This window comes from Dermacentor variabilis, chromosome 11 (assembly GCF_050947875.1).
Source record: "Dermacentor variabilis isolate Ectoservices chromosome 11, ASM5094787v1, whole genome shotgun sequence".
Classification (NCBI taxonomy): Eukaryota; Metazoa; Arthropoda; class Arachnida; order Ixodida; family Ixodidae; genus Dermacentor; species Dermacentor variabilis.
Genome location: NC_134578.1, coordinates 71,621,622 through 71,647,763, shown reverse-complemented (window position 1 = coordinate 71,647,763; position 26,142 = coordinate 71,621,622). Strand labels below are relative to the sequence as shown.

The 26,142-nt window shown below is 47.5% G+C and overlaps 1 protein-coding gene across 1 annotated transcript; it reads left to right on the top strand.

Moving 5' to 3' along the window:
• The first annotated feature begins 1,737 nt into the window (after window positions 1-1,737).
• Window positions 1,738-22,976, top strand: LOC142563163 (uncharacterized). The gene is made up of 5 exons (XM_075673710.1): window positions 1,738-2,472; window positions 17,224-17,298; window positions 18,445-18,646; window positions 20,197-20,403; window positions 21,351-22,976. Exons 1-5 carry the CDS (start codon window positions 2,364-2,366, stop codon window positions 21,493-21,495), a joined length of 738 nt encoding a protein of 245 aa, XP_075529825.1. The 5' UTR covers window positions 1,738-2,363; the 3' UTR covers window positions 21,496-22,976.
• Window positions 22,977-26,142: the final 3,166 nt, after the last annotated feature.

The window sequence follows — 26,142 nt, the reverse complement described above, 5'->3', positions numbered from 1 at the left end:
AGGAGTTGAACATTTCATGCAGGATGCCCCGCGGCTATAAAAAAGACCTGCAGAAATTATGTCTGCAACTGAAGACAGATGTAACACAACGCATCATACTTTGCGAAAAATTATCTGCTTTATCAATAACCGCATGCGACAGGTTTCAAACAAGTTCTATCAGACTCCCGTCGGTTGCCATAGTCTGAACAATTGCCTTTCAGATGCGTCGCACGTCGTTCTGGACACAGTGTCGTACCACGTGTATTGTGCTTACTGCTCACTGAGGTAAATAGCTCGGGAAAGTTTACTACGCGTGCAAAATTGAAAGAGGAAGTATAATAAGTCTACACAGAACGTAGCGCAGGTCATACCCCTCAAGTGTGAGAAAATACCATGCCGGGTAGGCGGGGCCTTTGCGACAACAATAGAGTGAGAAAGCATTATTATAATGACAAACGTGCACATTAAGAATGGATTGCTGCCCACTGAAAAACCCGCCATCCCTCTCCCGTTGTCATTAAATTCGCAGTTTTGAGCATGCACAGGGATCACCCGACTCGGGAAATCATCGGAGTTGGAATGATGGCGCAAGTGGACAATACACTCTCATTTTACAGCTCATCAGCTGCAACTTTAAGTGCAGAAGCCAATTCTGGTATGCCCGTGATTACAAATATGGATATAGTCTTCGCACAGTGCGTTGTGTTTCAGCTCTCCTGTCCGTCGCGTATCCCTGTGCTGTATATCTAATTTTGCATCCCTAACAAGTAAAACTGTCCTGTCGTAATTCACTGAGATGTCGAGAATAATCCAGCAGTGGCCGCCATGCAGGTCAAGGGAGCACTGCAACGTGCTCTCGTGTCCTTGCCGTGCCACGCAAGCTCTGTCACGTCGCGCGAATTGCAACATGGATCCCTCGCCCACGGACAGGCACGACCGTTCTATGCGGCCCAATTGTTAGCGACACTCGATTGACGGTTGCACGTCCGCGACTTCAAGCATGGGTACACCCGTTGGTCTCAGTAGTTCGGCGGGAGGGTCCTTCAGGAGAGTGGAGTCCGTGTCAGGAGGGTTCTTTCACCGTTTTTCGAGCCGTACATGTCCTATCAGTCCTGCCGCCTTTATCTTGCCCTTCGCTTCTCCCAGGCATTCCACCCTGATCTCTTCGTCAACACTTTCTTTCGAGTAGGCATCCCTCTGTATCGAGTGGTCGAGAAGAAGCTAGTCTCTTTTTGTGTAAACAAGCCCACACCTACGCTAAAAAGAAAAAAAAAAGAAGAGCGTTAAGCGCGTACTTGACGCTTGCTCTTCAGCAGCTCTTGCTCTCGTGACCCCTGTGAATGTCACGTGCTTCAGAGTGCTATAAAAGCGCAGTCCGATGGGCAGTCGCTCGATCGTTTGATCCACAGATATTATCCGTCCGGGCGTCCTTGCAACTACGTAAAAATCGACGCTTCTCGTGATTGCTTGTCCTGGAGAACAGTGACCAGCGCTAACCTTTCTTCCTATTGGCCATCGACTGTCTGAACCAAAAGCTACAACGCATGGCCTAATTCACTGAACTTGGGCATTGAATCGACTAGCACCCAAGACTCATACAGCGACCGAAGAGGCAAAATTGACGGGCTGAGGTTGGTGTCCCTAGAAGCGACCTCACGGGCGATGCAGAAGACCGCAACTACGTCATCGGCGAGTGGGTGAGGAGGCGCGTGCCCAAGAGACACGCACCGAGCCGCGGGCTGCGGCTGGCCGTTTCTCGAAGCTCGGCCGTCGCCATGCCCCGAGCGGCAAGCCCGGCCGTCCAAGCGCTGCAGCCGCCGGAGCTGCGTCAACAAACAAACCGGCCCACCGGGCGGGCGGCCCTAAGCGCCAGCAGCGACGCAGCAGCAGCAACAGCACTCGAATCGGCGCAGTCCGACGGCTACTTCCAGCGTCGACGCAGCGCCTGTGACGCAGCCAACCCGGTTCGTGTGGTGCGACTCGCGTGAACCGAGGCGAGAGTTGCCGCGCTTTTTCAGACTCTACCCTTCGTCTTGCTTTTAGCCGATAGTGCGTGCGTGCGTGACGGGTGTTGTCGGAGGGAAGTGTGAGGTACGGTGCGTGCGTGTGCGAGCGTTTGTTTTGGCTGCGAGCCTCCTCGTTGGTGGTGCGTTGGACGAGACACCCGGCGGAGGGCGAGGAGACCGGAGGGGGTGGGGTGCTCACCCTGTCTTTCCCACCCGCGGTCGTCGGTGTGCGCCGCCAAACTGAACCCTCGTGTGTGCCCCGAGACGACGTGCTTCTTTCCTCCGCGTGTGACCGCGACTCAACCGACGGACTTCGATATTGCTCGAGCGATCGCTTGAAGGTAGATCACATCGCTGCCTAGCTTGTACTTTTCGATGAGGCGACCTGACGGGAACGCGGCTGCCAGCGCCGGCGTGAGTCGACGGACGTCTGCCGGTGCGCTGTTACTTCTTTGTGGATACCTGGCGGCCTCACTCGCGCAAGGTCAGTAGTCGATCTAGTCCTGCCCAGTTTAGTTAGAGAAAGCTTCACAAGAAGCTAACATATTGATGAATCAGATGTTCACGAAACAGATGAGATAGGGAGACCCTAAGTGTACGCGCCATTCAAGAATGGTTCGTTTTGAACCTGGTCTTTGCGTAGAGTCACGACATGGTATTGGTGGTTCTGGTTTTGGCGTGTCCTGAAACCTCGGCGTGGTGGTGGTGGCCTTTCCGAACGTGTTAAAGATGCTGGCTTGCTTTAGGACAACGAGTGAGACGAGTTGAAATTTCTTCTTTTCAGAGTGAACCGAAGATGTGCAACCCAGTGCTTTCAGTGTCACAGAAGCGAATTAGGAGTTTTTTTAAAAGCGCCAACACATCTCGGAATCTCTTGTGTGTGATCGTAGGCTCGTGTTATACGAAAAACGAAACTTTGTCTTCTGAACGCAACTGTAAATGAAAAAAAAATTAAGGGGTCTTAGTTGCCAAAACCATGATCTCATTATAAGGCATGCCGTAGGGGGGAGACTCCGGAAATCTTGACCACCTGGGGTTCTTTAACTTGCACCTAAATCTAAGTACATGGGTGTTTTCGCATTTCGCCCCCATCGAAATGCGGCCACCGTGGCCGCATTTCTCATTATAAGGCATGCCATAGGGGGGAGACTCCGGAAATTTCGACCACCTGGGGTTCTTTAACGTGCACCTAAATCGAAGTACATGGGTGTTTTCGCATTTCGCCCCCATCGAAATGCGGCCACCGTGGCCGGGATTCGATCCCGCTACCTTGTCCTTAGTAGCCCAACACCACAGGCACTAAGCAACCGCGGGGGGTAACTCTAAATGAAACATGTGAGGGCGGGCTCTCTTGCACCGATCTGCGTCTGATTACTCGTGCGTACTCTCTGTCTGTTTCCGAATAAGCCTCTGCCGAAATGAAGTGAGTCCTAGAGATTTCACGTGCAGTTAATTAGGTGCAGATTTTGACAGCATCCACGTGTGTGATTTGTATCTATTGTGCATGCCGGACATCAATGGCGAGGATTACTGTGGGAATGATATGCAGGCGATTGAGAGAGAGAAAATGACAAATTAAAGGCAGGGAGGCTAACCAGGACTGAGCCCGGTTGACTACCCTACACTGGGGCAAGAGAAAAGGGCAGGGAAATATTAAAAGAAGAAGAGAACGTTCACTGTGGATGTCGCCGACGTGGTAAGTTTTCTGCTCTATAATATTGACGGTCACTCAGTCCGCATCACAGATGGTTCAGAAATCGCAGCAGCGCTTTTGTAGCTGTGATATGCGAGGTCATGGTCCCAAGATCATGTTGATATGCAGGTGAGTGGTGTGTGAAGGGGTAGGCGGGTGGGTAAGAATATTTAACTGTGTTGCGAGGGCGAGAAGTTTGGTAGCAACAAGCTTCTGGGGGCTACACCATTTTATTTTTCTGGCCAAAAACAAATCACAAACTGACACTAACGCATTACACACCATGAGAAAAACACACACACACACAAAACACGAAATGTCTAGCAACAGTTTGAACACATATTAAGCATGCATTTTTAATTCGGAGGATCGCGCAGTGTCATCGGGTGTACTGCGTGTACCACGCTACAGCTCTGTGGGGAAAAGCGCCCAAAGTACATCTTTAAAGACCGCCTGTTATTTTATCACCACAGCGGATCAAAAAGCCCAGGTAATGAATACTAGTGTGTTTCATTGTTCGCGAGTCACAAGAAGAACCGGCAGTTTTCAGAAAAATCAATATATGAGTACCCATTCAAGCTGTTCACAGCTCGACAGCGTGCGTAGTCGATAGCTTGCACAGTCATGTGTTCAGCTTTCTTCACCGTTGCCTTTTGGATGCCTGCGGTACTTTGGTGGGAATAAAGAAAATAAAAAGAATACCAGGTCCACATTCACGACATCTTTTTTTACAGTCCATCTTTAGTGCTTGTATTTGTCGCTCGCCAGACACAGGACCCCGCGAAATCGATGCCGCTCGCGGTGAGGAGTCACGTGTTTAAAAATAACCGGATCTAAAGAACGACACTTCGAAAGAGACAAACGAGGCACTACTCGCAACTAAGTTTAATTCAAGGAAAGGGAAAAAATGTGCACCTTCAGAATTACTGCGTGTATACGCATAACTGGGCATAGACGACAACATATGGTGAGAAACGAGAAGAAAAGGGATAAACCGAGGGGCCCGATTGTTATTAGTCATATGATAAGAAGCCAACAAACACTGACGCCAAGGACAACACAGGGGAAATTACTTGTGCTTAATAAATGAAATAAAGAAACGATATATTAATGGGAATGAAAGTGGATGAAAAAACAACTTGCCGCAGGTGGTGAACGATCCCACAGCCTTCGCATGCATGGATGTGGGATCGTTCCCCACCTGCGGCAAGTAGTTTTTTCATCAACTTTCATTTCCATTAATTTATAGTTTTTTTTTTATTTCATTTACTAAGCACAAGTAATTTCCCCTATGTTGTCCTTGGTGTCCATGTTTGATGGCTTTTGATGTTAAGATATGGTGAGAACATATAAAAAGCAAGGGAACCTGACACCCGGAAACCAGAGAGAGAGAGAGATAAGAGCAAAGGAAAGACAAAGAGGTTTGAATGCCAGAGAGGATCGAATGCTATAATTGGGTACCTTCTGGGAATACGAATTCCTTAAGTACTATTCTCGGAGCTTTCTTTTTAATAATACGTGCTATAGAGCGATACGCAAATAAGACTCGGTGGCTCAGCCGTCAGGACAGGCAGTGAACGGTAAAGGCAAATTTCCCCACCTGCTCAGGGAAGTGGTTCGATGTGAAAATGAAAGGTTGGCGCTATCTTCTGCAGCCCTTAAGGGAGCACGGCTTAGTGCCCATACGACCTGCTCGTAGGACAGATAACAACCGCTCCTGTCCTCTTCCGTTCGAGTTCGTCACTGCGGTGTCTGCGCGTAAGTGCCACTTTGTACCACGTGTGATCGGGGCGGAGGCAGCCGTTATGAGCTCATCCGCGCTCGTGAAACGGGGTCTGTGGGCGATTTAAGAACAATCGCGACAGGTAGCCGCATTGGCCTGGAACTGTGCAGAAGCCAAATAGACCTTGTGCGCATGCGCGTATAGCTTAGGGCTAGAGTGCTCTGACGCTCTTTGGCCGTCATTGGTCCTTGCAGAACAAAACTCCGTACATCACCATCAGAGGGCCCTAAATGGGTGCTTGAAACCTTAAAGCTCGTAATGGCTTTTGTACGACTGCTCGACGGGTTAGTACTTTTTTTAAGAACCGCTTAACGGGCCCATAGCTTTCACAAAAGAGACAAACAGCATGCGATAGAGAAAACACGATGCAGATGAAATTACACAGTAGATGAAAAATGTGCATGAGGGATCAGAACGGACATTTGATGCAACAGCGAAAACCCATTGTACAATTTGCGCATTTGACGAATTAACAGTACCCTCGTAAACTACAATATAAACCAATAAGCGCGAAGAACGCATGCGTACTGCGATAGATGAGGGGGGGGGGGGTGCCGATCCGGCCGGCTGCGAGTTGTCTTTTCGTGCAGTTTCTTCTCCCCTTTCCTGACTGTTTCAGTTCAATTGAGCATAACAGTTGATTTCCCTATGCCTTATTTGGCTTCACTGCCTGTCTGCTTCATATGGCTATGACTAACAAATAAGCCAATGTATTGGACGCACGAGAAAAGCAAGAGTATTCGCGCTCACAGAAGAAAGACAAAGAATGTTGAATCAAAAGAAATAAATGCTACTAATCGCAATATCACTACAAGACACATAAGGTGTGCATAAGTAGTGCATTTCTACATTGACAAGATGCCACAGAACTGAAGCTGCAAAAATCATGCAGACGCAACACACATCTTGAAATATAGGTAGAGCGAAGGTTTCGCGAAGAGGTTAGTGAAACGCTATACATTTGTCCATTCCCGTACTGCGTCTTTGGCGTAAAGGAAATTGGCACCGGCGCGCGTATTTTTTTTTTCTCGCGAACCTATGCTGCGCAACTCCCAAAGAGCTAGTTGACGTTGGCACGATATAAGTGCGCACGCATTTGTGACCTTATTGGTTACGGACTGCTTTGCTGGAGGACCGAGGTTCGAACCCACCGTCGAACGCAGAAGTCAACTTCTTTTTTTTATATATAATATGAGCTATTGGGGTTAAAATGCAGCACGCTGCAGCCATGGTTAGGAAAGTACGGGAAGGGTCGCGAAGAAAGCCGTGCTTTAATATAGTTGGCGAAGTTAAATTTAGTTTAAAGTGTAATATATCATTAGTCAAATTAATTAGCAAAGTTGCATTGCAATGAACTCAGCCAACGCGAGCGGGTGCCTCTGCAATCGGGGGATAGATTAAATAAAATTTCTCACGATCTTCATGCAAAACGCAGCAGAGTAGCCTGACCGTTGTGAACACTCCCGCATTAGCAGGACCTTTGCACATTTGTGCCTACTTATGCCTCATTTGGGTGCTCGCTCTGAACTGGTGCTTTTCCTGTTTCTTTTTTTACTTTTAAATGTCTCTAAGAATATTTTTTTCCCCTGAGCTTCTACGCAGAGACCGTGAATTTCTGCCGAATACGTGCGTGTCCCAGCAGGCTTTGTAAAGTCAAAATTTCTTGTGCGATGCTGAGCAACGGAAGCCAGAATAGGAAGAGAATAAATGTTAGGGATGTTAACCACAGAGGCGTCTTGTTGGCAGCGCTACATAGGGCAGCCGCCTTGCCTACGCGCGCTTCTGAATAGTCCGGTACACTAAGCTCGGACGGGGCTCCAGGAACATCAAGGGCACTTGGGGCAATTGGGTTTTAGCCTCTGTGTACACCTCGTGTCAGTACATGCGTACGTATGCTGCTCAGTTTATAGACTGATGCGGTTCAACGTCCCAGAGAAGGGCGGAGGGCTTTAGTTAATTTTTTGGTGACCTTGGATTCTTCAACGTGCGCCAAAACCACGGTGCACACGGTGTTACTAGCTTACTTACTAGCTTACTACCTTAGAGGGTGAAATAATGGCGCCGAGGTTAACAACATTTCAGGGCATCTAAGCATTGCTCACTTTCATCACACGAAAACGACCGCGGTGTCCGGAGGTGTGTAAAATCGTAATGCAAGAACTTGAAGGGACACTAAAGACAAATACTAAGTCAAGCTAAAGCGATAGGTTAGTGCTCGAAAATCTCTAAGGCGTCAATATTATCGCGAACAGAGCCTTAATAATAGAGAAATCAAGCTAAATGAAGGACAAGGTTAGACTCCCCCTGGACATTCAAGCACTTGCCCGATGACGAAAGCACTCCTCAGTCAAATTGTGTCACTAGTACTCAGCTACTTGTTGCTAAAAACATCCTCGTATTATGAAATGGATGAAATAAAATGCTACTTGTCCAGTTCCATTTCATGTTTAGAAAAAAAAGAACTCATTGAAATTACCCTTGACAACGACGCGGGCGGTCGAAAGGCTTCGTTTTTGCTCGACCCTGCGCCGCCCACGCTTTCGCGTTTCGGTACTTTCCTGATCACGTAGTGCTGCGCTGGTTTTGCTGGCTCGCGAAACTCGCTCAGTCTACAAGTAGCAGAGAATTGAACTTCCACGTGATGTCGTGGGATGCCCGAACGGTCTACGCCACTTGACCAAAAAGCAGCTGCAGCGGCGAATCCACCGCTCCGTCTTGGCTCGGTGGTGCCATCTGTCGGGCGCCGTTTTACTCACCGACGGCAGCAAAGGGCGGGGATGGCGTATGCAACGTCACAACTCCCGCGGTTGGGAAGCGGGAGATTTGAATTTCGAAAAAGGTATTCGGATCCTTCAGATGAAATTTTCTCGCAAACTAAGTCTTTTCTTCGCACGAAACAAGATTCGCGACGTTTCTGGAAATGTATTTAAACAGTCCACGTCGATTTAGTATTTGCCTTTAGTGTGCCTTAAACAAAGTCAAGTGGGTGAAGCTAGCCGGTAGGTCGAGAAAGGTCACAGTGGAACGCACGCTTCCCTTTTTCCCCTTTTGCTTCGAGAGTCCAGTCGCACGGCAATTTGGCGTGTATTCGCGGGCTTCTTTCACGCTCTAAAAAACACTTTTATGTTGTACGTATTGAGCTACAGAAGCCTGTATCGGGAGTTTCTCGTATTGCTCTACAGTTTTATCTTTAACACTTTTCATCGAACTGTAATATTTGACTAGTTGAATAATTATTTAAGACCAATTGTGTAATTAGGTGGAATACAATAAAATGATCTGGGCATCCCCAAGCGACAGCATACAACATTACCTTGTTTGTTTTGTACAGCTACGCGGCATTTGCATTTCTTAATATCTTGACGCGTGATAGTTGGGACACCATGTATAAATGATACTAGTGTTGCATGTTTTCGTTACGTGTGGTTTAGCGAGCGACCCACTAGGCTGACCGATATGAAAGTCGTTTCACGTCAAAAGCGAGTGTCGAGACAGAAGGCTCTACAAGCGCGTCGGTATCGTGCGCTGGGCGGCCAGTACGGGGGCAGTAAAAATTAAAACAAAGAATTAAAATATTGGGTTTCCCGTGCCCAAAGCACAATCTGATTACGAGGCACGCCATAGTGAGGGACTCTGGAATAATTTAGGCCACCCGGCGTTGTTTAACGTGCGCCTAAACCTAAGTACACGGGTGTTTTTCGCATTTCGCCCCCATCGAAATGCGGCCGCAGTGGCCGGGATTCGATCCCGCGACCTCGTGCTTAGCAGCCCAATACCATAGGGTGGTAGTTCGATCCACAAACTCATTGTAACGTATAATCAATGCGCCAATCTGTCGTGTAATTAATTAATTATTACTAGGAACGGTTAAGGAGGTTTACAGCTATAACATACGGCAACACTTTGATTAGGTTCAGTAGAGCTGTATTGGCGCACATTAATATATGTTGCGCTTTGTCAGCGCTGACCAGTAAAGTTAACTACCTTCTCTAAATTGAATATTAGGCAACTCCAGTTGTTGTAGAGATTAAGTGGTATCATACCGAGATCACTTTATGTTTTGGGGACTGTTGGGTAAAAGTAAGCATATAGTGTCGTGAATTTCTTATTTTACACCGCAGCACTGTAGAGAACGTATATGTATGCTTCCCTGGTCGGAAATGCTCAGAATTGCGTGTTTTCATTTTTTTTTTCACCCTAGAATGTGCTAATCGTTCCAAGAAGCAAATTTTGCAAGTGACCATTTCTGCCACGCTTTTCGCCGCTCGCGATAGCACTTCATATTGCAGGCAACCATGTGTAAATTGGCGCCTTATTTTCCCCATTGTCTCTTTGATTCAACTTGTCACTCTTTCCCTTCGCTTACCTCGAAGACACTTACAACCCCGCAAAAGAGCGGAAAATGCAGTGGAACGAAAAGTTACATATTTCGAAGTCTCGCAGGGAAGCATGATCAGCACTTCTCAACACACCATCCTACACGCATTCGAGAGAGGACTTCTCAATCATACGAAAAGCACAGACACACACATTACTTGCACCACATATCACGCATTTATGTTAACAGGGACCCGGGCTCCCCCACTTGCAAACCGTGCGGGCGCCTATCCATCAAATAACCACATCTTGTGGGAGTGCCCTGCCAACTACATCTTCAGAGAGACAATATACTTTCTAAACCACCGCCAAACCAGCGTCCCAGCAACTGGGAGGAGTGGACCACTCTCCCCCGAAAGCTCCAAAAACTACGGTGGTCACTTCTGGTGCAACTTAGAAGGATGATGGTTTGGCCTAGTTAGATTGTGTGGTACAGCGCGAAGCAGGGACGAGGGCAATGAAATTTCAGTTGGCAAAAAGCGCTTTTCCTTGTTTTTCTTGCGTACCTTGTCCCTGCTTCGCCCTGTACCACACAGTCTGGTGCAACCCCTCAAGAATGTGCTGGGCCAGGAAGCATGAGCCTACCAGGAGGCCCGAACTTGGGCTTCAGCTCCTTTGGGAATAATAGATGTCATTCCTATCTCGCTCTTTCTCTCAACGCTAATTGGAAAATAGGATTCTGTGTTAGCCTCACTTTAGTCTGTTTGCTTGAGAGCAGGTACGCGTAACGTTTCTGCAGAAGTCCAGAATGAAAGCAGTTCAAACCGGCGGGCACTGGCTGCCGGGACTAATGGCTATGGTGTTGTGCTCATCTGGACGAGGTCTCGGGCGGTGGCGGCAGCATTCATTCCGGTGGAATTACAGTACAAAAAGAAAGGAAAGGAAAACTACCACGAACAAAAATTATGTTGACAATGGAAGTTCAAGTAGGCAAAATGGTCAAAATTAACCTGTAATAACCTGAATCTATATTGCCTGAAGAAAAACTTTCGAATTGCAGTTAAAACGCTCGTATGCAGAGTGAGAACATACAAAATTACTTTCATGCCATTTGCTACCCCGGGTGAGACTTGTAGACTCGTTCATAGACTGCTGAAACGGGCATCTAGCGCAAAACAATGTCCAGTTTGCATGTTTTCACACTCTGAAGAAAGTCAGGTTAGGCGGGTGAACCGTCTTACATTTTATGGCAGTCTGTAAAGTAGTCGGTATTTCAGAGACGGCCATTTCCATTCATGCTCCAGAATGGATATCGCTCAACGAGTTTCTTGGAGTGTTCAACGTCATTGGAACGATTCTGCACAAAGAGTTGTTTTGAGATAGAGCACGCTATCATGCATTTGCTTGATGTTCACACGTGACGTAAAAATCAGATTTTTGTCTCGCCTAAATGCTTCGTCTAGATTTATGAGCTCAAATTCGGCTTGTCGCGAAATCGCTACAATAGGCTAGAACTGGTTAATCCGAAACTCTCTTCTACAGCGTCTCTCAAGCCGAATAGAAGCTTGAGCTGAGCGCTGAAATCGTGCGTGAACTTGCACAGGGGTGAATGCTTAGCACTCGTGAGAGTAAACTTTTGAACTTCAAGTTACTGGTTGACGAAGGTTCCACGCAGGTGTTACTATTTTCTCACTCGACAAATTACTTTTCGACAACGTGCTACCCTGTGCTTTAATTCTTTTATCTTTAGAAAATACCCCGTGCACGTTCTCTGTGGTGTTTACGATGTCAAATTTCATGAATTGGTAATCTTATCTATACTGGATGATTTCGGGAACAGATTTCTGAATAGAAGTACACTGTTATCATTCTTTAAAGGTATCGGGGTTGTCTATTTAGGATGAGAACATTCATGGGTATGAGTTTCTTTGGTGAAACCCTTTCGCCGAGAATAGTTCGCCCTATCTGCTTTTTCTTGTATCTGTAATCACGTCACCGTTAGGTAGCACTAACTTAACGTAATAGTTACCTTTGACACCAAAGAAGAGAGTGCGCGGGAACGTCCCCGTGGTACTCGGAAGAAACAGAAAGGCGACATCTTTGCTTCCTAAAACAAAACCTGCCACCCTTTGTTGGATCAAGTTTTTCCGGAGCTCAGCTCCCTGCCAGCGGAGACACCTAGCAGACGACAGTTCCAAGGACACTTGCTCCTCGTCTTGGCTGCACCCAGACGAAGGAAAAACAACTACAGAAAGCTCTAAACAAGCTTAGAGCAAGCGACGGCTTTGACGAGAAGTGCTAGGCCACGTGATGCAGGGTGTCTGTGGGCTCAACGACTGCCCCGCCGTCGACAGCAGGCCAGATCTTGGCCAAAGCAAGAAGCGCAAAACTTTTTGAGCTTCGATGCAGACGACGACGCGCGCAAAGGGGGCAAAGCCATCGTCTGTACTTGTCCACAACTTGGCAACGGTGCCAAAGGAAAGACATGAGGCCGAACGCATCGCCTTCGCTCAACGGAACTGAGTTGCGAAAAAAAAGAGCGATAGCAGTGAGCCGGGAGTCGTATACGTCCTTTGAGCCGTGAGAGACACGTCCGTAGACAGAAATAGACGTCGTCTCCCGCTGTCGACCCACCACAGAGACCAAAGCACTAGCTCCGGCCGGTTCAAAGAGCGTAGGAACCTCCCCACCACCGCTCCCACCTCCTTAAATCATCTCTCAAGACCGTCGCTAAACTCTGGGCGTTCGGGCGAAACGAAGAAGTACTAAAACACATCCGTGGCCTGTCGCTGGCAGGTTGCTCTAGCACTGCTTGAAAGCGCACCCTCTTAGGCTTTCTTTTTGGTCAGTGGTTTGTTTAGTGCGTACATATGAATGGATAAGTGGAAACTCTACGCCTGAATTGCATCTGAAGACCAGCTCGGCTTTAATGGTCATATCGATCTGTTTGCATATTCCAGTAGAAACGCTGGCGTGAAAACTAGATTGTTAACATGTGCTAGCATCTGTGCTCCTTTTGTCAGGCTGGCAGAGCTGCTGCGCATTTCATGTTGTTAAGTTCGGTTCGTGAATGAGCATCAGTTGAAAAACACCAGAGTGTATACAAGATATCCATCAATAACTGGCAACGAAGTTGCTTATTTGCTAGACACATATGCTGGTGGCGCAAAAAAAAGTTACATTGCAGCGTTGTGGCATGCAAAACTTAGGTCTCCTAATTTTAACACCCAGCGGCGAGTTAGTAAACGCTGAGCATGTGTAAAGGTTGAATATCCAGAGGAGCCTTGTCCTAGACTATTGTGTTTGCGTCGGTCGTCGGAGCTCTACGTCGTAGCGTTGTACTGTTAGCTTTACTGGCTCCACTACTTATTCAAGTTCTCTCTCGTTCCTCTTCCATTCAAGTTCAGCAGCACAATTAACATTTCATTTAGAATTACAAATTGCTATAATTGTGACTCCATCGTATGTAGGAACATACCGACTAGTGTGCCCTGCGCTTCCTTGAAGTAAAACGAAAAAAAAAAATCACCGCCCAAGCACTCTGTACATCAAACAGCTTCTTGCGGTTTAAGTGGTTAATGTGGTTATGTGGTTAAGTAGCGAATCTCGTCGGTTCCTTAAACGACGGCTTGGTAGGCTGCCAGATACTTGGTACACAGTTGCTGCTTGCGCTCCGCTGCACGAGGCTGTTATTGTGCCCGGGCTGCAGCATTGAGATGGCGTAGACGAGCTGGTTCCCGGTTCTGTTCGCGGCGTTGCTGTAGAAAGCTGCCTGCTCCTCAGGAGTCGGAGAGAAACTCCGGCTCCCATTTCGGAGCCGGAGAGAAACTTCTGCGCGTGCGCTCGGCTGCGACGGAGAGCAACGACGTCACTACTGGCGCAGCCAATCTCTCGGCGTCTCTTTCTTTTTCGCGCATGCGCATAGAGTTGCGCGGGAGGAGTTTTCTGCGCACAGGCGACAGACGGAAGGACGGACGAATCTGCTAGCCATATAGATCTTCGCTGTAAAAGGCTATATAGGTTTTCGAGATATTTGATTAAACATGCGCTGACAAAAGCATTTTCTTGTAATACGTGTAGGATTCGCCTAAATCGCAAGCGCACCAGACACTATGCAAACTTTGTGGAACACTCTGGACGCTGGTCTACCTGTCACTTTGTTTAGTGGTACACCCTTCTTGTTCTTGACTGGATGAATGGTACACTTATAGCATCCAGCCTAAAGCTGCCCTATGCTACAAAGTAAATTCATACGGGTCCTCCAGACAGGAAGAAAGCTTGACAACTGCAGGGTGATTCATTCTGGTCCTAGTATCGAATAGGATACTAGTGATACTCGGGAGCCGTCGTTAGTCCAACCAGGAAGCTGGCACAATGTTGGAAGAGATCAAGTTAATAGACAGCTCGAAGTGCTTAAATATTGATTAGGCAAACGAACTCTGCAAAAAAACACGCAAGGTGGAGAAAAGAGGTGATTTTGAGTTCATTTACAGTACCATGACGAATTTTTCTTCAATATCGAAACATTCTTGCTGATGATTTCGTGTGGGTGTACCTTGTAGCTTCACCATACTTAAAGGTCGATCCCAATTTTCCATTTGCTAAAATGTCCTGTGTATTGCGTATTTCAAAATAACTCCTTTCTCTGCACTCCTTGTAATCGTGAGCGCTGCTTTTCGTGCGAAGATTAATCTTAATTTTTTTCTTGCTGAAAGTAGCAGTTATTTTCTTGGTACTTGTTGCTGCGCGTTGGTACCTCTGTTTTCTTTATCTTATTTTGTCTGCTTTGCCAGACGTCAACGAACGCAGAATTTGCAGGGCTCCTGCACGCTAAGTGTCACCGTGACCTCTGAGTTGACAGCTGTAATTCTGTAGGTCCAAGGGCGAAGGGACTTCACAAAGAATGCGCAAGAAATCTAGCAATTTCAGCTTTTGTCCTTCAACGTGTGGTGAAGGCGACGTTCGGCCATCCGATAGCAGTACTTCATTGTTCTTACAAGTAACACGCTATCATTTTATCCAGGCTAACATAATCAGTTTTATCATTATACAAGCGTACGACCATCCGCGATTACGTTATCACAAGTAGCATGAAATGCTGCCAGCTTGACTATCGTCTCCATGCTTCTCAATAAAGTCCTATTCCATAAAGTCCAAAAAGTCCTATTCCAAAAAGTCACGTTTTTCGGTGCTTTGGAGCAAGGTCTACAGCTTCGACCTCCACAAACATGTCGTCGGTGGTGTTGTTTGAGGCTAAGAACGATCGTCGGCTAAGTTTCGCAAAATCGAGCAGCACGGCGTTGCCGCTGAAAAAAAGATTTATGGCTTCTGCCTTTCCGCAGTAAAAGGTGCTTGGCGAGTTGAAGGGACCGGGAAAAGTGGCCGTGGCGGAAGCTAGGTGTGTCCTTCGGGCTAAACTTTTGAACTGTTGTCTGCTGGTTCCTCCCGGCCATAACGGCTGCGGCCGTCTGAAGACAGTGAGTCGTAAACGTCACTTCTCGCGACGAATCACTCGGCGACTTAGCAGCGGTCGTTATGAAAGCGGTCGCCGCTGTTGCAATCAGTATAGGGTGTTGTCAAGTGCCACGGCGGAAAAGCTTTTTGTGGTACCACCCTTGACGCTAAAGAAAGAGCACGAGACCACCAGCACGAGGCCTTGCCAAACTTGAAGCCGTAAGCCCTGTCGACACGCAACAGGTTCGTGAAACCTAAGCGTCGCCCCTCCTGCCGAAGCCGCTTTGCGACGTATTCGTACGCCCATGTATACATGCCCCCATGGCGAGCTGCGACGTCGCCGTTGCGATTCACGATAGCTATAGCGTGAAGGAGAATTCGCAGGCACTCGGCTTTCCTGAAGGGCCCGTCGTGTTCAGGCACGGAACGGCATGATGATGCGGCGTTTCTAACTCTGCCATGCGCGAAAGTTTCTTTCTACAAGAAAGCTGACTTATTACTAAAAAGAAAACTGCTTTAGGATTGCTTGATTTCTGAACCAGACTAGGTTACCGTTGAAGCGGCGGCCATTGAGTGTAATAGGAACAATGAAAGTTCCAAAGAGACTCTTACGTCTCGGCTTTAAGCAACAAAAGTATCCCGTGACTCGCTTGCAAGAGAGCAAGTACATGCCCTTAAAGTAGGAGGTCTGATCATGAAAACATGAAAAGAGCTAAAGAAATCTGCTCGTTTTAAAACGAGTTGAACAGTAAAGAAAAAAAAAGAAAGTTCCATTTATTATAGAAATGACAGGCTTGACGGCGTATATCTGTTTCGGTGCGGACATTTAGTTAGCATTTGTTGTTTGGTTACGTAATTCCGTAGAGAACAGAGACGGGGACCGATGCATCAGTAGTGGTATAGCACAGATGGCGATGCGCATATGGCCACAATACACATGCGCGCTGGAGTGTGTTGAGCCTTGTCAGGCGATGACACAGTTTTCATGAAACGGAAGTATGCGGGAGACCTCGAGAAAAGATGAAATGATAATGAAGGGTACGAAAATAGAGCTGAATAAGTGTTGTAGAATGGTATGGGCACAGTTAAGAAATACCAGCACGCGTTCATCTAAACGACACAAAGTGTTTGCAGGAAGGTGGAGAGTTCAACTTATAAACAGCGCTTGCGCAATCGATGTCTGAGACGAACAAGAGGTCTTGCACTCGACTCCGATGAAGACGAAATTCTTTGTCGAAACGTTGGCTCCACTTTCCCTGTTCATCTTATGCGCTTAAGTTATGATAGAGCAAGGGGGGGGCGGTCTGATATTTCAGTCATGCTCGCACCCTGTCTTCAGTGTGCCCACTCTGATCAAAGGTGGGGATTGGCATCCCTAAGTCTAGCAGCCAGAGTTTCTTCTCGCCATTTTTGGACCACACGTGTCGAAAGGGGGGGGGGGGCACCATAGCCGAGCGACCCTGAAATTTCTGCAACAAGTTGCACGCTTCTAAACCTCACAACTCCCGATGAGCGCATGTTTGGCTTCGGTGGATTATGCCTACAATGGCCAGAGCGAGCTTTCTCGAACGCTGTCAACTCCCGCGCGGATCGACAAACGTACTGCCGAACGACGCCTCTCTGAACGCCGAGCGAGAGTTTTAGCACCGATCCCGACATGCGTGAAACGACAACGGCGCCATCTTTGCACGCGATACGTACACGATCGAGTGATAGAGTCTTTCCTCTACACAGCGACACCAAATTAAGACGCGCGGGTAGAATGGTGGCAAAAATATACGTGATATTATCGTCTCTTACATGTCTTCCTCAGATGCGCTTTTAGCAAGCGACTCCCTATGCAGCCCGAAACGAAAGTTGTTTAACCTCAAAGTATAAGGTTTCCTAACTGTTAAATTTTGCGGTGCAGTTGTTCGTAAGCGAAACATGAACACGCTTGTGGTGTGAGCATACTTAATATTTGTGTGCTTGTGTTCTTTTCATCGCAGTGTCTGCTGCGCCGTCAAAAGGAGAAGAGCTGGGCAAGGGCTTTGAGGACGGTCGCTTGAAGCTCATAGTGAAAGGTGAGATTATTCGCCTCTCCGCCAACAACGACAAGTACTTACGTATACTGGCACTGCAGTGCAGTTTGTTGAGATGAAAGTAGAAAAGGACCGGACGAAAGATTGCAGATCTTGTGACACTTAGACGAGCTACAACGCGTCGGTTCAGGTGTAACGTCTGCACTTTGCGCGGAGTGGTTACATGCACGAGCAGCGATCGCAGATAGAAGCGTGAGGCCTGCTCAGGAAATCAGAAACCTTGCTTTTTGTCCTGGATGCCCACACAATTTTCAGCGTTTCAAAACGCACGAGAACAGAGAAGTTCATTCACACAGTGCCAGTTCGCTATGTTGCATGGCTGGCATCACATAAACCAAAAAAGGTGGAGATGGTGCATCTTGCATACGCCGAATTTGATGCCTAAAAACTGAGGCACTGGAATCCCAACGTAGAGTTCATAACAGCATTTTTGACACGATGAAGGCAGCTTTCAGATTGTGCATAGTTGATCAAATCGATTACTTATAAAAAAAATTAAATTATGGGGTTTTAGGTGCCCAAACCACTTTCTGATTATGAGGCACGCCGTAGTGGAGGACTCCGGAAATTTCGACCACCTGGGGTTCTTTAACGGGCACCTAAATCTAAGTACACGGGTGTTTTCGCATTTCGCCTCCATCGAAATGCGGCCGCCGTGGCCGAGATTCGATCCCGCTACCTCTTGCTCAGCAGTCTAACACAATAGCCACTGAGCAACCACGGCGGGTACTTATAAAGTAATTACCGCACTAAATATTTTTTATTGAATTATTCTTTAGCAGATTTTGTTTTTCTTTTCGTACCAACATACTCTCTATTGTCAGGAATAAATGGAAACAACTTGTTTTTATTGTGTTTGATCTGTCTGTAACAGCGTTCGTGCCTTGCGACGTTAGGAAAACTTGAGCGCCAAAGGAACTCGACATTTCTTTCACTTGTGACAACAACGCGAAAAAAAAAATGCAGCTGAATATTTACTCTTAAGTTGAGGGGCCGCGGTCGACGGCAGTCGCAAACACGCGAACATTTGTGAGATCGATCGGTGTTATGATGCTTACGTATTATGTAATATTATTATGTAACATATGCATTACGGTGACGCGCGGACGTTTCGTTCCCGAACCGCAGCCTTCGCGGACCAGCTCGTGCGGGAGCTCTCCTCGGCGCTCGACAAGGGCCACTTGCAGCTGATCAAAGACAAACTGGGAAAGCTCTCAGACCACATCCAGGAGCACCCGGCCATCGGTCAGAAGCACCTGTGGGTCGGCAAGGGGAAGCCTCCCGCGCCCAAGGATGCCGAGAGGAAAGAGCGCCACGCCCTAGCCGCGAGGTGAGAAGGGCCGCGTTTGGGTCTCCCCTCTTCTTTTTTAAAGCGAAAACTTTACTGGCCGCGAACTTGCGATTTTGCCGTGGCCGTGATCCGAGAAGGCACACGACGTCACACCGCGTTCCTCGTCGTTGCGTTCGCCTCCACTCGCTTCGCCAGCTGCGTCGCATGCCTGATAACATGTATGAGGATTGAAAAGGAGAGCTCGCGTGCGCCGCAACCACAGTTGAGGCGCCAGTATGGACGGCGACAATTCTGGAAAGCAGGAGGAGGCCTGGAATCGACATGGGAACGAGATGAAGAGCAAACGAATCGCCCAAGAAACGGACGAACAGCGCGCCGAACGACTGGCTAAACGCGGCAACATAGCTAGGCAACCAGAGTAACCTGGACTTGCAATCAAGGTTAAGCAAGGCTAACCATGCTATGCCTTAGCTTTCGCTACGTATATCCTGGCATAGCCGAGCTAAGCCACTGCCAATTTTTGTAAAGAACGATTCACGCGGTGATGGGCGGATACATTCGAGTGGCACAATGAACGGGTGCGCAGCTGCGCGAATCGAGAAGAACGACGAACGATCGCGATGAACGAATGAAACTCGAGGAGTCGGGTCAGGCGAGCGTGCGTGCGGTGTGTACTAATTTCCAGGAGTTTGTTGGTTATGGTTGCGTTTTGTTCTTACTTTCCTGCAGGCCAACGAAATGCGCATTTGTATGATGCACATGTGCATGTATCCTTTGTTCCTGTTTAAGCGCGACGTATGCGATTACTTCGTTTCTAAATAAATAAATAAAGCTGCGGTGCTTATACATCTCGTTAAGTGAATCATAAAAATAAGAAGCAATAGGATCGATCCCTACGTTTTCTTCGACAACCGTAGGGCCGGGTACCCATAGTTGCACAATAGTAATAGAGTAAACTACGCGCGCAGTGGTATATCTCGAGCCCTGGCCTCCTAGCGCGGGAACCCCCCAAGTTCTTCCCGTTCCCGTCTCGCTGATGTGTAGCGCGCTGTACTCGAAATGTCGTTGGCGAGTCAGAACAGTGGATGACACCCTGAGATGTAGAAAGGTCGCTGCCGACGCAGAGTAGTCGAAATCGCCTACAAATTACCGGATCGTCCTCCTCGTAGTGGCTAACGCTAAGGCCCCTTAAACTTCGTAAAGTACTGCCACGCTCTGAACAATGCCGCCTCCTCCTCGCACCCTCTGGCCGAGGCGGACGCCGCGCCATTAGGCCGACGCCGCGTCGCCATTGGTCTAATAGCATCACGTGGGCCCTCGCACCGTGCTTCAGCGCCATTTTCGCTCGAGAAGCGTCTACGGAGTGGCGAGGAGCGCATGTTGGCTCCGTTGCTACGCTCGAGCGGTGTAGGCGGCGCCACGGTCGAGGAGGGAGCGTGAAAGAGAGGAGAAACTAGGAGGAGTGAAGGCGGAGGAGGAGACTGTCGCTACTTTACGAAGTTTAAGGGGTTTTAATTAACGCAGTTCCTTCGACCGCTCGCTTACACTGCGCTCACGTCGCTTTCTTTTTTTCGATCGCCCCGCCGCAGGCGCAAGTGGGCGATGCACAAGCGGGACGGCGCCCTGGTGCTGCCCTCGGAGGAGATCTGCCAGACGACCACCCAGTGGGAGCAGCTGAACCGCACGCAGGACTACGACGGCAACGAGGTGGAGATCGTGCAGGACGAGATACAGCAGTACGTGTTCTCCTATCGATGCGCCACCGCGCAGAACCCGTGCACGGCCATCTCCGGGCTGTGAGTATATGAATTCACGAATCGTTGCTTCTCTCTTCCTTTTTCGCGCACTCCCATTACTTCCATTCGGGTTCGCAAGCTTCAAAGCACCCTGAAACTTACGGGCGCTCGACCACGTAGGAAGCACTCGACCTCTTGCGAGTGCTCCGAGTAAAATCAGTTGAAAAACAGACGTTCCTTTTGGGTTATTCCGTTCACATTATTTCTTAAAAGCGCTAGAAGCATACAGTTATATCACGTTGCTTCCTTTGAGGACACACATGTATCACTTTCTTTTTTTCTTATGCATAAACTAGAACCGATGGGTATATGTTTAAACACACTGCAAAGGTTTGAAAGTACCCTCCCACCCCCACGAAAATAAGAGGGGTTTATACCTACGCAAACACTCTGTAGTCTTAGGAGTCTTAATGCAGTCACAAAGCTATTGAAATGAAACATACACTCTGGTCTTACTTAGTCGTCGTATGTAATACAAAAGAAGCATTATTGTCTCAAACTTTACATTAAAAAGAGACTCTTTTATATAGGTAAGCACTTTAAGGCGTATAGGTAGAACTCTTGGTTTCTCTGGAAGCATATAATACTATCAAGTCTCTAACTAGCCCAACATTATGCAATACCTACATCAAGCTTGTTTAGGGACGTAAAGAGTTCTTCTCAGAATACTCGCCGTAGGTGGCGTTGATCAGACTTAAGACTTTAGGAAAGGCTGGAGTGAAGCCATGCGTATCTGAAAAGTACAGCCGTTTGATGATGGATCATGGGTCTGTAGCAACACCGTCGCGGTTCCTGCGCAATGTAACGTTGAAAGCTTTTTATTTGTCTTAATTTGCTACTGTCGATCTATTTCCGGCAAATTCCCCCCCTCCCGAAAAAATGTGATCTGTTTTTTCTGCTTGCAAAGTTAACTGGTTCGTTAATTGTTGCTCACGATTTCGATGCAGCTACGACAGCGAGTGCACCGAACGGAAGGGCTGGATGTACCTCTACTACCGACCGCTAGAGGGCGAAAACCGAGTCGCCAAGTGGGGCTACGTTTCGGTCAACCACCACTGTGTCTGCAAGGTGACTCCGAAGGGCGCCCGCTAGCTGGCTGCCCAGCAAGTCACCGAGACCCTCCTCCACAGCTTGCGCCGAGAGCCCCAATGCAACCGAACGGAGCGCCTCTGGCGACACCGCTTCGAAGAAAGCTGAAGCTGCTCGAGTCATGCATCGGCCGTGTGCTGCATAGTTGCCGCCGAGAACTTGTGCGAAAGTTTAATGAAGACGAGGCCGGAAAAAATAGCAGTGAACGCACTGCAATTTCAGCGATCAAAGCTTAAAGACATTGAACTCCGGTAGTTAAGCTTCCGTGCTTCCCATAAGCAGGCAAATGTATTGCTTCATATAAAAAGGAAAGGTGGAGCTGATAGGTGTTTATTAGAACCAAGTGTAAAGGTGTGAAAGAACCTTACACCCCCACTAAAATGTAAAGGTGTTTATTCACAGAGAAATACTGTGGCGTTTTGATGCAGCCGCAGAGCTGTAAAAACCAAGCACGTGCCCTGGTTTTATTTAATCGTCGTCTTTATTACAAAAGGAACGCTTATTAACCAAAACTTTACTGCGAGAAACGCTTCAATCTAGAACAACCCCTTAAGGCGGAATAGGTAGAATTCTTGGTTTATCATAGATGCCTATTCTTTAGCCAGAATTTTTTTTTCATGTAGACCTCAGGTTGCTGCTTAAGAAGAAAGGTTAAGATTATTTCCGCTTGCTGTTCTCACTGTGGATCAATGCGTAAGCAAAGTTTTTTAGTACTACCGCAGCTCATTATGTGTCATCGATTCCATTCGGATATCGCCTCCTGGAATGATTTTAGGAATCACATTCTTATTGGCTGCGCAAAGGTAGTAGTGTTGAATATTCGAAACGTAGTGTTTCTCAAATCAAGAAATTGTCATTCACCCGACTGTTCCATGAAAATACAAAGGAGTGTTTCTGAGACTGTGTACGTTGATTTGAATCAGTGGCTTCACGATCGTTATTACGCCTGGAGTGCACATTGTTAAACAAAAGCTTTTCTTCGATTCTATGCGACGTTTGTTCACAGCATGACATGCACATTGCTTGTTATCGTGAAATTTAATGTGTCTTAAGTAAAAATATTCGCCCGCAAATCCTGTTTCAATCGGACCTGCAATTAAGGCATTAAACGCAGTGTTCCATGTTTTCTTCGTTCAGTAATATTCATTCATGAACCATCATTGAATGCATTGAATTCATTGTTTCAGAAAATTGCTCCACCATTGACGATCTGAATTTTGTCTTCAGTATTAAACATTTTCCCTACTCGAGATCACCGCCCACCACCTTTACGACATTATGAAAATATTTATCTTTTCCCTTCTACGTCATCGATCACCCTTCATAGCTCATCTATTGTCACTTGTTTACATCAGCGCAAATATAGAATGCATTCATCAACCTTTCCTTTTTCCCCGTGTGAAACATTTTGCCTGAATGTGTGTGTTGCAGTTTGTATATGAGAATGTGGTGTTTACATAAAGCAGCGAGAGTTCGTAGTCTAATGTCTTGTGCTGTTTTCTTTCTTCGTGCCGGAAAGTCCTTCCAACAATGGCACTTTATAAAAAAAACTGACACACTGCAATGCACTCCCTTGCAAAGGTGTCTAAAGTTCGATGCTTCCCTGCGGGTTCAAAAGTCGAAACTGTAAACTTAAAGTTAGACACCTACTTTATGAAGCGATAGGTTGGCGCAGGAACATCGACAGTGCTTGATGCGTGCAATGCCTATTACGTAACGTACAACTACATTCAGGTATGTAATACACACACAAGGAAGTCTGAAACACTGCAAGGCGAGATCTCGCGTTACTCCTTACAAAAAAGAGAGCGAAAAGAGGCTATTGCCGCAGGGGGGGCAAGTGTTGGCAAAGTGTTATATTGTCACAGAAATGTGGAGCTAAATACATAGATAAACAGTAGAACATAACTATAGTGTTGCAGAAACCACATAGGAATAAAAAAAGCAAGCTCATACATATCTGGAGAAAGCGCACAACTCCAATTTAAATGAAGTTGTGGCAATATTTCTTGAAGTTCGTGGATAATAAATTTCTTAATGATCGTGATCTCGGCACTTATCGCCGTTATAAGGCGCTGACGTGCCATGCGGTCGACGCTCGCGCGCTCACTGGAAAAGGATAAACAAAGTACTCGGGTCAATATTGTTAAAATACCGGGTAGCTGTACACTTCACTTCCAGCGCTCGCTGAGGGCACTGGCTAACCTCCACGCCTTTCCTCTCTTCTGTTGCCCTCCATGTCTTGAGCTCTCCCCCCACCCCTTCTTTATTTGTGTGTGTGCGCCCTTCTAAGCGCTAATTCGCCTAAACTTATGCAAGACTAATTAGTCCAATGCTTAGTACTTCTCACTACCACCCCCACTTTAATCTACCACTGAACTGACACATCATTGGGATGTTAATTCTTCAGGATTCGATCGTACCGACATCCAGTAAACACCTCTGGGGACACTGCCCGTAGACCAACAATGCGCCTTGAAATACCTAAATTGCTAAGAAGTCGCGAATCTCCTCCGTTGGGCTTAAGCAGCTTATACGTTGTTTCTGTACTGTACGGTGGCTCTCTACAAGTATACACAGATGGATTCGTCACTTTGTGCGTTCCAGCAGAGGCCTTTGCGACCCCACGAGAGTTAATTAAAAGAAGCTGCAGAATGAGCTGTCATACAAGGTGCTCTTCATTCTGTCACCTGCCAGATATGCATATTTTTGGGCGACAGATGGTTCGTTGCAGTAATTGAGGTAATAGAAAATCACACGTCCTGTGGTCTTTCTTGTCCGTGTGAATCCAGCGCTATGACCTCAGTTACTGCCAGATACTCCGTAAACTGACGGCGTTCTCCGACGCGAAATAAACGCACAAATATTTTACCGTTTTATGAGAGGACCCCCTTTTAATTCGGTACTAGGCGTATTGGAGTTACTCGACCTTGCTCAGCAAATCGGTCACTCCCATTACGTTCCAACGGGAATCATCACTGCGACTCAGATTGTAACGAAGCTAGCCGATGCTGAAGCAGCATCAGCTTTTACCGAAGCCTCAATTGTAGGGGCGCCGTATTCACAAACGGAAGCGAATTCCTTTACTTATGCAATACTGCGCGATGTCTTACCGGGCTCCGCCAAGCATTTGTTGCAGGCACGTGCGGAAAATGATCCGTGATGGGACCTTTCCACCTTCCCGTTAAAGCCAAGCGGGGTCAAACAAACCTGCTCTATTTAATTCCCCGCGATTTCACCTTCACTCGATGCTATGCACATTTCAACGGCCGTGCGAACTGCCCGAACGGCGAATACCATCCCGTGCCTGAGAGTGTGCGGCATGTATTGAGCGACTGCCCTTCCTACGTGAGAGCGCGGGTAGACGTTGGCCTCTGCAGTGACAAGCATAGGAAAGCAACCACTATAAGAGGCTGTTTGTTATTGCGGGTACTTGTCGTAACCGCATGGGGACAAAATAGCTATGAGTGCTCTTACAGACTATATGTAGAACAGTGGACTCGACTCAATGCTTTACAGACCACTGTGTTACGTGGTTATTGGAAACGCACATCCATTCCTCCTATCCGAATAATGAAATTTCATCACTCTATTTGTCCCCTTTCCTCCTCCCGTGCAGTGTAACAGGCTAGAAAGTACTAGCGCCAACGGTGCTATCTGCCGTTCGTATCATAAATTATCCATATCTTGAACTCATGTTATCGAGGGAAATACATTTGCCCGCTAAGTATGCGATGGAATACCTAATAATTTGCATCTGAAAACAAAATTTTCAGCATTGCGTTTCTTCCTGTGCCCCCCCCTCCCCCCTCTTTTCCTTTCAAAGTCGCGCTTCAATCGCAAACGTTTCTTCATGTGGGCTCGTGACCACTTCTCCACCCAAGATCACCCCACGCGATGCTGGCATGAAAAGCGATCCAAGGTCGCGCTAAAGGAGGAGGAGGAGTAGTAGATATTAATGAAGGGGAGAGGTCGGCCTGGAGAGAGTGTTTCTAGCCTGCTACTTCTCACTGGGGAAAGGGGAAGTGGGAGATACAGGGAAAGGTCGGTAGAGGGTGATTATGTTATGGTACAATGAGCTAATATACACACGTTGTCCAATAAGCGGATGCGCACTGTAGACGCAATACACGAAAGAGTAATCTTGTCCAGACAAAAAGTTATCTCGCAAACACATTTCGCATTCACTGCACTTCTCACAAGTTCTACAGGCGGTCGTCTAAACCAGTCTCACGTAGACAGTTCAAAAGTGACTCGTTGTGTTCATCCCATGCAGGACAGTGGAACTTGGTAGGTTAACGGATTTTGGCACGACCTGTGGACGCACGTCGCCAAATAAGCGTTTAATCCACCTTCCCTGGGCGTCCTTGGAATCGGCACGGTGAGCCTGTTTCACTGTTATCGCTTCTCCGAGACCGAATGGCTCCTCTCACATCTTATCTCCCTTCTTAACTTACCCCGGCGGCCTCGTTTTCCCGTGGCACGGTCGCGGTGTAGTTGCTGACCACTGCGCGAAATCAATTGCCACCTTACGTACATACATCACGTTACATCCCTGCACGTCACGTGACAAGACGTTCACCGCGCTACGGCGCTCCGTCCGAAGACACCATCTGCGCGGCCCGGCTTTGGAACGCGCCAGATATATGG

Excerpts from the sequence above, each read along its gene's own strand:
- LOC142563163 (XM_075673710.1), top strand. The coding sequence starts at position 2,364 with ATGAGGCGACCTGACGGGAACGCGGCTGCCAGCGCCGGCGTGAGTCGA. Across the intron at positions 17,299-18,444 it reads CTTGAAGCTCATAGTGAAAG|CCTTCGCGGACCAGCTCGTG; the intron begins GTGAGATTATTC and ends CCCGAACCGCAG. Across the intron at positions 20,404-21,350 it reads TGCACGGCCATCTCCGGGCT|CTACGACAGCGAGTGCACCG; the intron begins GTGAGTATATGA and ends ATTTCGATGCAG.